Raw genomic sequence first — 11,200 nt, 5'->3', positions numbered from 1 at the left:
GTGTGTTTTTCATGATATAAGTGTGATTTTGTTATAAACTTCATAAACTTGAAAATATGCTAAATATGAGGATATTTGTAGAACACAACACCTATTACAACTTATTACAGAAAGAAAAGGTAAAACACTTCAAAGTTGTTTAAAACTAAGAAAATTACATGAGAGGACCAAAATGATTAAAAAATCAAAGTGAGGTTATTATATATATATATATATATATATATATATATCACAGTTTTAAGGGACCAAAAAAGGATTTATTTTTGATAAACACGAATCTTTATGGTATTTGTGATTTTAAAAGGGCTAAAAATGTAAATTAACACAAATGGGCCTCATTTGGGATTTCACGGCTTTTGGGCCAAAATTGTAAATTTTTGGACTTTTCTAGGCTTAAGTGTCATTTTAAACAAAGTTGTGCAAAAAATGTAAATTTTCAATAAAAAGGGCTGAAAATATAAATTTATTTGGGCCAAAAAGATAAATTTATTTATAAATGGGGCCGAGAATGCACATTTTCATAAACTTAAGCCAAAAATGATATTTTTGACAAAAGTGGGTTAAAAATGTTATTTTTACTTAAAACTAGCCTTAAATAGAAACTTGTGGCCTTAAAGGACCTAAAGTTTCATTTTTACCAAAAGGTGCCTTCATTGTAAATTTTTGCTTTTACGGACCAAAAATGTCTTTTTACTAAAAGTGGGTTTTTTATGTCATTTTGGTAAACAACTAAAACTTAACAACCAATGTAACAACAAACGGATCAATATGTCACTTTCATGCTTATTGGGCCTGGAATATAATTTACATGTTTAATGGGCCTTAGTTGTCCTTTTACATGTTTATTGGGCCTGAAATATAATTTAAATGTTTACTGGGCCTTAGTTGTCCTTTTACATGTTTATTGGGCCTGAAATATAACTTACATGTTTAGTGGGCCTTAGTTGTCCCTTTTACATGTTTATTAGGTTTGGAATATAATTTACATGTCAAGTGGGCCTTAGTTGTCCCTTTTACATGTTTATTGGGCCTGGAATATAATTTACATGTTAAGTGGGCCTTAGTTGTCCTTTTACATGTTTATTGGGCCTGGAATACACCTTGCATGCTTATTGGGGATGGAATTTAATTTACATGTTTAATGGACCTTAGTTGTCCTTTTACATGTTTAATTGGGCCTGGAATACACCTTACATGTTTATTGGGATTTCGTGGTCCATCTACATGCTTGATAATTTCACACATTCACAAACATACACAGTGGGCTTTGAAAACTAAATACTTACACGAAAACAATATACTTTGTGCAACTTCATATTCGCGTAAATTTGGTTAAGGATCTTGTGAGAAATTTCGTTTGGCACCTATTTTGTGAACAATCGTAGCATGTAGTTAAAACCAGAGTCTCCTAGAGGGAGAGTGATAGTTTGTGTATAGATCTATACGGGGATGACACCCCACACTTGAGTTGTTCTCAACAGTTAGACTAGGCCAATCTAGGGTGACAAACCTCACCGTAAACCCGTCGGCGTCCCAAAAACGTCATGACATGCGAAATTTTCATTATTAAGTATGGTTATAACGACTCATTTAGAGGGATTAACACCATTATAAAATTTACGTAATACAACATTTGTCGATAATACGTGAACACACACTCATTTGTATTCAGTTTTAGGGTAATGAAATCACAATGTCTTTTTATAAACAGACAACATCGGGTTGTCTGGAATTATTCGCTTCATACACTCACAAACATTAGCACATATGCATTAATACGATATCTGACACAAACATTTCAAACCGTTTTTCAGAAAATATCGGATTTTGACCAAAACTGTATATAACTAACTCAAAAGGACCACCAATAAAAAAAAGTCGAGATTTTGACTAAAATCCCAAAAAACTACATACTACAAGGACCATTTTTGCAATTTTGTCTTATTATTAATTTTTTTTTTTTTTTGTAGTTATTGGTTTACCTATATTCCGAAAACATATAATTATAGACAGTAAAATTGTATAAACAATAAATAAAGACATTTAAAAAATTAATTAGGATGTCCATATTGCAATATAGGATGTCTTTTTAGCCAACCCCATAAATAAAAAACTAATTATCGGCCAACCCGAACGGTCACTACACTAGTTAAATCTTAGAACGGGAGTAATGTTAGAGTTATGATTGGATGCCTTGTCACACCTAGTTTTTGTAAAACAACCTTATATTTGACTTTGACTTTCTTCGTCTCTCTCATCTAACAAAGCAACAATTCGTTTGTTTCTTTGATCCAACTTTTCATCCCCATTCACCCGCAATATCCGCTAAACTTTATCATTCTTTGTTAATCCAACTCTTCTTTCACACTCGTAAGTCAACTCTTAATCCTCTTTCTTTACGCTTATGCAAAGAACGATTAAAGTTGATTTGATCTAGAAGTATGCTATTGCTATAAAAAAAAATGACTCTATTGTTCTACTTTATGTTATCATTCATGTATTTGGAATTTGGTTTTTAGGGTTTAGTATTCGATTCAGTTATGGAAATCTGGTTACTGTTGGGAATTTTGAATGGTATGAGATCGTGAGGGTTTGATGTTCAACGATCTGCGTGAAAAAACTGTTGTTTTAGTAGAATTGAAGGTTAAGTGTTGGATAAAACTTAAAAGGCGTTTAGTAGAGAATGGATAATCCTAATTATTTTGGTAATAGACATGATGAGCATCTGGGTGTGAACAAGATTGGAAAAAATATCAGGAAAAGTCCACCACCGTATTTCGCTAATCCGGCCATACAACCACCGTACCCTCAGGTCTACACCGTCAACAAAAATGATTTCAGAGATACCGTTCAACGTCTTACTGGTTCACCTTCACACCACCAAGAACCACCTCCTGGACCTCACCGGAGCTCACCTATCCGAATGCAAAAAATCCGTCCACCAAGATTAGCACCTATAAACGTCTACAGGCCCCAAATGCCACTTCTCCCGCCAAGACCTGCCGCCCAATATGGCCAACCACCACCAATGACTTCCGGCGACCATATGGGGTGGCCAAACGCAGCAGAGTCTCCTATCTCAGCTTATATGCGTTACCTTCAGCATTCTGTCTTGGATTCAGGCCTAAGACCACCACCACCTCTTTTTCCTTCTCCAAGAATGACCGGACCACCACCACTTCTTCCATCTCCGGTAACAAACCGCCCTCTTAATCCGCCATCACCTACTTCTCAGTTCCTTCTGTCATCACCCTCTGGTTACTTGAATCTATTGTCTCCTCTATCACCTTACCCATTGCTTTCTCCTGGTTATCGGTTTCCACCGCCACTCACACAGGATTTTTCATTTTCACCGGTGGCGGCTCAATCAGGAATCTTTGGTCCTCGGCCACCACCTCCACCTTCTCCCGGCATGGGTTTTCCATCACCGGGGTTCTTCCAATTTTCTAGTCCCAGATGGAGGGATTAGCACCCATGGTTCCCCACGGTGTTTCTTTTGTAGAAATAGGCAAGGGTTCGGATACTGGTGGTGTGTAGCTCAGAGGTTGCAGTAAGAATGAGCTTTTTACAGGAAAGATCGTAATGTCAGTTGTACCACCCAAAGTGTAAGGTAGATTGGATGCATAGACTCTCAGAAGTTGATTTTTGTTCATAGATTATAGATGTTTTTATGTAAACTTGCACTTGTTTAATAATATATGTTTGTACACATGATCTCTGCTTATTTCTTGGAGATATTCTAGTCTAATTCTTTACATAATGTAACGAATAGCATGAGTGTTTTACAACAAAAATCCAAATAGAATATTGGACATACGTTTTCCTACAAAAGGCCATACGTTTTCAAGTTGATAGATTTTAATTATTACAAAACATCACTGCGGTTTGAAACTTTTTACTATCATTTTGAAGACTGGTTTTCTTTATTACACACAAACTTGAATGACCATTGTCTCATAAACCACTCAACCCAAAATAAACATCAACGTTTCATCCAAATCAAGGTCATTTTTTCAAACATCACTTGGAAAAAAAAAAAAAAAAGATACTGTTAACCAAAATAGCAGGGGGGGAATTAGGTATAACTAGCAGAGTCTCTATAATCCTTACTAAAACTTTAACAGTAGATGGACAAATATTTCACTAAATTTGATTGAGCAAAATGCAATCTTTTACATATTTGTTGGTAATAGCCGATTCCATTCCGACAAGCTTCGGAACCAGCAATTACCTTTTCCGCCCACCACGTTCTCTTAAAGACAGAGAAAGCATTTCGCCTCCACCAACATTGTAATACGCAAGAGACAAATTGTCCTTTAAAAACCCTGCCTTCCCACTCAGTTTCTGTTTGTTTGCTGGCAGCTGAATGTCTCCAGCAATTTTCTCTTTCAAACTCCCAACTGTCTCCGACAATGACTGAATCGTTATCTCAAGTATTTGTCCTTTCAGATTTCCTTCATCAAGATTTGGCACCGATACAGCAATACGAATAGGTCCCTATAAATAAATAAATAAAAAGATTTCAATAATCATATAACAGCAATACACATGACTAAATGAAGGGCAATCATGTCTTTTGTAAAGAGTTTTAAAAAAGAAACGTACCGGATGTTGAGCCAAGAACTGATCCTCAGGGACAAGAAAAGAATCATCAAGTCTTTGCTTCTTCGGCTCAGGTTCTTCAGGAAGTGGAGGAGGAGCTTCCTCCGGTGGCGGCGGCGGCAGCATTCCTTGAGGCATAGGCAGTGGAGGAGCCATAACCATCCCATGCTGGGTCATAAAAGGACGCGGTGGCAGCGGTGTAAACTGAGATCCCGGTGGCAGCGGCACCGGAATACTAGCCGGATTAACCGGAAGCGGCGGCCGGTTCATATAACCCTGCTGACCATAACCCATTTGCATCGCCGGCGGAGGCGGCACCTGTCTTTGCGGCATAACCATCGTGGGCGGCCTCACTGGCGGCGGGACACCTGCGTACTGCACGGCACCAGGGGGGACACGAGGCATATTCAAGGCGAGCCCAGGCGGTGGAGGAAGCGGGCGAACCGAGGGAACACCAGGCCGTGGAGGAGGAGCAGCAGGACCCGGAAGATTCCGGCCATCATCAAGTAGATCATCGGCATTCTGGGACATGGCCTGAGTTGCAGTCCGGCCAATACTTCCGGTGTGTCCATCCCAAATCACTTGTTTTGGCTGCTGCTCATCATTCTTTTTCTCAATCTCTTGTTTGACCGCGTTTGACACCTCTTCCTCGGTTGTCCCGAAAATATCCGGGCGGGTTCGGGCAAGCCCCACAATATTTTTAGAAATTTCATCATCTTGAGCAAGTGTTGTCTCCCGAATCTTTGCAAACATTCTCTCTTTTTGTTCTTTATATTTCGGATCAATAAGAGAGATTCGCATATGCTCCGACATCTCACTGACCGGAATTAATTCTCCTGTGATCGGAGAAACCACGAACTTAGTCGGATTTCGCTCCGCCGGAATCCTATCCTCCGGCCGCTTCCAGTTCTTCACGATCCTCATTGGCGGCTCGTTTTCCTCCGCCACCACCCTCACCCTGGCAGCAACCACCTCCTTTCCATTTCCGTTTCCATCATCACCATTCTCTTCCAAACTTGCCGCCCGCATACCCTCTTGAACAAGTTGTACTTCCTCTTCATCCATTTCCATTTCAACTTCCTTCCCGGGCTCCATCACCTCCTCCTCTTCCTCCACCGCTGCCGCCATCTTGCTCCTCCTTATAACCTCCTCGAGAGTCATCGGAGGCGGCAAATCATCATCCTCATCATCTGCAAAATCAATAGTTTCCACCACTACAAAATCATGCCAATCGATCATGGACATTAACAATCTTTCTTGCTCAATTTCATCTTCGGCTTTCTGTCTCGCCTGTTCTTGAGACTGCTCCCATTCGAGGCGGTGCAACCCACGTTCGAGCACCGTGGTCATGTCCGCAACACTTTTTTTTAGCTTTTCCGGCAACCCTTTGGGCGGCATTAGGACTTTCGAGTAGGCATCTGCCAGTGATGTAAAGAACATAAACATACTATGAGTCGGCTTCAGAAAATGGAATTGAGGATTGTTATTTTCACGACTCGTTAATCCTGTCAAAAAAGATTTCCCATTTCTTGCTACAAATTGGGCAGTGAGTTTGATTATATCCAACTCCTCCCCGGTGATCCCTTCCGGCAGCCGGATTGAGTACTGCTCAGCCTCCGGCGGGTCGAGAATTTTCCGAACGGGTCGAAATTTTGCCGACGGGTCAGTCTTCTCCGGTGCATCACCGTCCGCCGGAGCGGAAGACGGAGTGGTTTCCGGTGGCGGCGCGTCGGATTGTTGTGCCGGATTTTGATTCTGTGAACGGAATTCTGAAAGGCGATGTTGGTAGTAAGCATGATAGGGATCAGAACCATTCAAGAAATTGAATTTGGGATTTGCTGCATTGCTAATGATGATTCTTTTTTCAAATTCTGGTCCATTTTTTGCCACAAAACCGGCGGTTTTGTCCACAATTATCCGGATGTCTGGTGGTGGATGTATGATTCCGATTGTTCTGGTGTGTGTGGCGATTGATGCAGGGGCGGAATTGGACTTATTCTGGTCATCCTCAGCCTCTGGCATAGGCTCATCTTGTACTTGGGATGGCGGAAGTGGGCCCAGATTGCCATCGGAAGGTGGTGCCGGGAGGGGCAAAATCGGCAATGAGCCCAACATTTGTCTCGGTTACCAAAAATATCCTTCAAAACGTAGAATAGAATCGGCACCTCCACAGAATCTAGTTTCAGTAGCAGTTTACCATAATACCCTGCAAGGAAAAAAAACTAGAGTTATGTACTTCCAAGTGACATTAACAACATTATGGAGATAGAATCATGATTGTGTTAAAGAGTTGAGGCACAGTTGGTAGCAACAGTAAGTTCATCACAACTATCAAGGCTACCTGCAACATTGTAGTCCTTTCAAAAACTTTCTTATTATAGCAGTGAAAATTGCTTTGTATTCATATGAATTTGCTATACTTGGGTAGCTTTTTCAAAATACAATGTTGTAATAGGAAGAAATCATAATAGAATCCTATAAGGTCATAAGGGACATATCAATGATTGTATATTGATACTTCTTTCATTTAACCCAAACCATAATTAGGGGTTTGGTAAATTCTCAAAATTACTTTCCCTTATTGGCATTGCTAACATGTATCAGAGCAGGTCGACCTACTGACTCATTTTGTTCCAAAAGTGATATGCATTTCATATATACAAGCATGTTAACGACAATTATAATTTCCAAGAAAACTTCAATTAAGGAGTTGGAAGAAATGTCTTTGTTCATACTATTAGATTCCATTTTCCATTTCGTATACCTAAACTTCCGTTAAGGAAATGTCGCTTGAGTTGTGAGAACGAATTTACAAAAAACTGAATAAGTTTCATCTTAGGAAACCAGAGATCAAAATCCAGCATTCAACTACACAGAAACTGCTTAAAATGAAGCGCGTATACACAGAAACTGAGAATAAAACCATACAAAAAGGTAGAATACAAATGAAATTGGATATTTTTTGCAGCAAATCACAAAAACCCTAATGTTAACAAACAAACAAATTAGGCGATTAGAGTCTCAATAGTTCGAGAACTTACCGTTGAACTATTGGTGTTGCACTAGCAAGAGATGAGAGATGAACAAAAAACCAAGCAAGATTGCGTAACGATGGATGTTGCACCGTGACGCCGACGAAGGAACCAGGTGAAAGGCTATCAATCGCAGGCGCGAATACAGAAAAAGAAGATCGCGAAAATAATGGTTCCCTATGCCCAATTAACCTATTTAATTTCAAATTAAAAATATGATACGGCCCGTTTGACCCATGGAGTACTCTTATTATGGCCCAAAGATACATGTCCACATACGATAACCGAAAAAATAGGCACATAGGCTTTTTTTTTTTTTTTTTTCCTTCGTATTTTCCTTTGTAATTGTTTCGATATTATAAGCTTTCATTATGCAGTAACATGATCGTAACTCATCCCTTAATCATCCGTACTAGTTTCAAGAAACTCATTTTCTTCTTCTTCTTCTACAAAGTCAAGTTTCTTAGCAATCACATTATCTTCTTAAAAATATCGATAAAGCGGAAATGCAATAGACAATTGTTGATCTCACACGTAAAGGATAGTTCTAACGACATGGTTTATTCATAGAAGAAATATTTATATGACGTTAACATTGTGTACATGGAGTTGGAGGTAGCTCGAGGTTTGTTGTTATTGGTTTGTCATGTGGTAGTATGCATCAACCACTCACCGTCTTCCTATTTTTAATTTTGTAGATGGTTTCGATAACTTGTTTACTTTGGATATTAGACATGGTAGTGTTTTCACAAGATCTCGAGGAAGAAGATACATAGACAAGATTTTGAGCTTCACTGATTATGTAAACATCTATGAGTTTTCGGTTTATGAGTTGAATACAATATTGTTTGAACTTAGGGAATTAGGGTATAGTCTGTTACTGACTAATTGTGACAACCCGAAATTTCTATTATGTACATCCATTCAATTCAATCACAATCAAACTTGTTTCTGCTATCTTTTAGCATTGTTTAGGGTCTGTTTGAGTGTTTTAAGTCTAGTACATTCAAGGAATTAGTGTTAGGAAGTATATGTTAGAGTTCATGGTGCAAAATTCAAGCCGAAAAACTCCAAGTCTTGGAGTTTATGGCCGTAAACTAGAGATTACAGCCGTAATCTCTTGGTTGGCCGTAAACTCCTCCCGTATACATGATATTCCTTCATTTTTCACCACTTCTCACACTTCCAACTCAAGAAACTCGATTCTCTCTCAACTATCATCAAGAGTTTTCATCTTGATCTTCAAATAAGTGTTTCTTCCATTTGTTGTTGATACCTTGCTTAAATCTAGTGAAACCCTATGATTTCATCAATGATTTCATCTTTTTTAGGTAGATCTTCAAATCTTCATCACTTACACCAAGAACACCAAGAAAACATACTAGTTCTTGGACTGTGAACACCTCCTTCAGACTTCAAAACGTAAGTATATTTCCATGTACTAGTTATGTTATAGAAGCTCTTAACATACACCCTTGAAAACAACCATTTCCCAAGAAAAATGAGAGTTTACAACCATGAGCATCTCCTTTGGCCGTAAACCCTCCTCAAGATCTTCTTTGGCCGTAAACACCATGGCCGAAAACTCCATGGCCGTGAACCCCTTTGTGTGGTCGTAAACCCCCTTAATACAATCATATGTGATTGGTGGAAAATGAGAGAATGATTGAAGTGTGAGGAGAGAGGATGGATGTTCCATCTCTAAGAACGTGGGAAATGGTTGATGATTGATGGAAGGGTACAAGGAAGTGACTAGGGATGGTGGGGAGGAGTGTGGGTTAGTCATGGAGTGGGTATGGTGGTTGCTTGTGTCATAAATTAAGGAAAAGTCAACACTCCATCTCTTGTACTTCACCCACCCTTATTGGATAAGGCTTATCCCCAAAAACGTGATTAATTAATAAATATGGGGCCTTATATGTTAAAATAAAGTTTTGGGTGATAATCCCGCTTTAAAACAATTAAAAACGGGCCTAAAACGCAAAACTAGTCAAAAACCGGGTGAAAAAGAGCTCTCTGCGAGGCCTCTCGGTCCTAGGCCGAGGTTCGGTCCCTTCTGCTGCTGGGCCGAAGGCGAAAGGGTAGGAGGCGAAATGGACTGAAGGTACCTTCAGTTCCTTGTGCGAGGTTCGGTTCATCATGCGAGGCTCGGTCCGAAAGGGAAGGTTCGGGTTTGGTCTGCTGAGCTTTGGTCCGAAGGGGGTTCGCTTCTGACAAGTTCGCTTCCTAAAAGGGTTCGGCTCCTTAAGAGGGGGTTCCGGGTCCTTAAGTCTATTTTATCCGTTTTTACCCCGTTTTAAGTGGTTTTTGACCTGGTTAAGGGTCGGGATGGCCCGAAAGACTATAAAAAGTTTAAGAAACTTTTGAGAGAGATTTGGGAGAGATTTCACATTCTTGGAGAGATTTCTCATACAAAGAGAGATTTGGGAGAGATTTGACATACATGGAAAGATTTGGGAGAGATTTCACATACTTGGAGAGATTTCTCATATGGAGAGAGATTTGGGAGAGATTCTCGATAAAGAGAGATAGAGTGAAAACCATTGAGAGAGGTTTCGTGTGTGACATTTGTGAGTGTCCGTCTTCGCAACGCAAGGTCCGTAAGCCCCACTAAGCCATGTTTAAGGATCTTACACACTCCCAATGAGTATGCAACATTGTTTTATCGGTTTGGTTCGATATTTACCACAGTTTTAGGTTAATGAAATCTAGATATACAAACTTTTCAATTTATGATTTCTCGTTAGAATAACGAGTTGTACGGAAATAACATAGCGTAAACCCTAGTACACAAGGGTTAATTGAGTTGACTGGTTTGACTTGTTGACTTTAGTTAACTTTGACTTGACCGAAAATTAACGGTTGTCACATCATCCCCCCGTTAGAGGGAATTTCGTCCCGAAATTTGCATTTTGATTGGGGATTCAAGAGTTCGGGAAGAGAGGTGGGTACTTTTTGGTGTACAAGAAATTGGTATGGCGGGGACCAATCCGGCCGATGTTAAATGACGCCTTGGAATTTCTTATTGTAACTTGAGCTAAGTCAATTTAAAGGAGTTATTGTTTTGAAATGATAGTGTATTCTATGTGTGCCTTTATGCTCCTCGCTACAAAGTGGAGAGTCTCGCTCATTTCGATTCTGCTAAGTGGTAAGTGGTCATTCCCACGCTTTACCAAAGTTAATCCCCCAACCTATTTACATGTCGCCTAAGGTTTAAACAACCCATTTTGTTTTGCCCGTTGGTTTGCTGTTGGTAGGCCATACTCAAGTCCAACCTTGTTCCGTGTAAGGGTTGCCAGGGTGAAGAAACGAATCTACTATCTCTGTTAGAGATAATAGATATTAATAGACCCTGTGGTCGCATAATCTCTTTGATGTACGTTCTACTCAATTCCTCCATCATGTCGGTTTCTTTGATTAGCAGGGAGTGTGCGGATTCGGCCAGTCTGTCGACGGTTACCCAAATGGTATTGAGACCATCCATTGCATTGGGTAGCTTGGTTATGAAGCCCATGGTTAGCCGCTCCCACTTCCTTTCAGGTATCACTGGTTGTTGTAGGAGACGC

The 11,200-nt window shown here is 39.8% G+C and overlaps 2 protein-coding genes across 2 annotated transcripts; one reads left to right on the top strand and one right to left on the bottom strand.

The window, feature by feature from the left end:
• Positions 1-2,187: 2,187 nt before the first annotated feature.
• On the top strand, positions 2,188-3,709 carry LOC111880286 (protein HAIKU1). The gene is made up of 2 exons (XM_023876699.3): positions 2,188-2,370; positions 2,520-3,709. Exon 2 carries the CDS (start codon positions 2,684-2,686, stop codon positions 3,467-3,469), a length of 786 nt encoding a protein of 261 aa, XP_023732467.1. The 5' UTR covers positions 2,188-2,370; positions 2,520-2,683; the 3' UTR covers positions 3,470-3,709.
• Positions 3,710-4,075: 366 nt separating this feature from the next.
• Positions 4,076-7,807, bottom strand: LOC111880285 (probable splicing factor 3A subunit 1). Its single transcript, XM_023876697.3, has 3 exons — positions 7,644-7,807; positions 4,606-6,808; positions 4,076-4,497 (listed from the first exon to the last, which is right to left on the bottom strand). The coding sequence occupies exons 2-3, from the start codon at positions 6,715-6,717 to the stop codon at positions 4,228-4,230; spliced, it is 2,382 nt and encodes a 793-aa protein (XP_023732465.1). The 5' UTR covers positions 6,718-6,808; positions 7,644-7,807; the 3' UTR covers positions 4,076-4,227.
• Between the last annotated feature and the right edge of the window lie 3,393 nt (positions 7,808-11,200).

This window comes from Lactuca sativa, chromosome 6, assembly GCF_002870075.4.
Source record: "Lactuca sativa cultivar Salinas chromosome 6, Lsat_Salinas_v11, whole genome shotgun sequence".
Taxonomy (NCBI): Eukaryota; Viridiplantae; Streptophyta; class Magnoliopsida; order Asterales; family Asteraceae; genus Lactuca; species Lactuca sativa.
The sequence above is the reverse complement of the archived record's forward strand: the minus strand, read 5'-3'. Positions and strand labels throughout refer to the sequence as shown.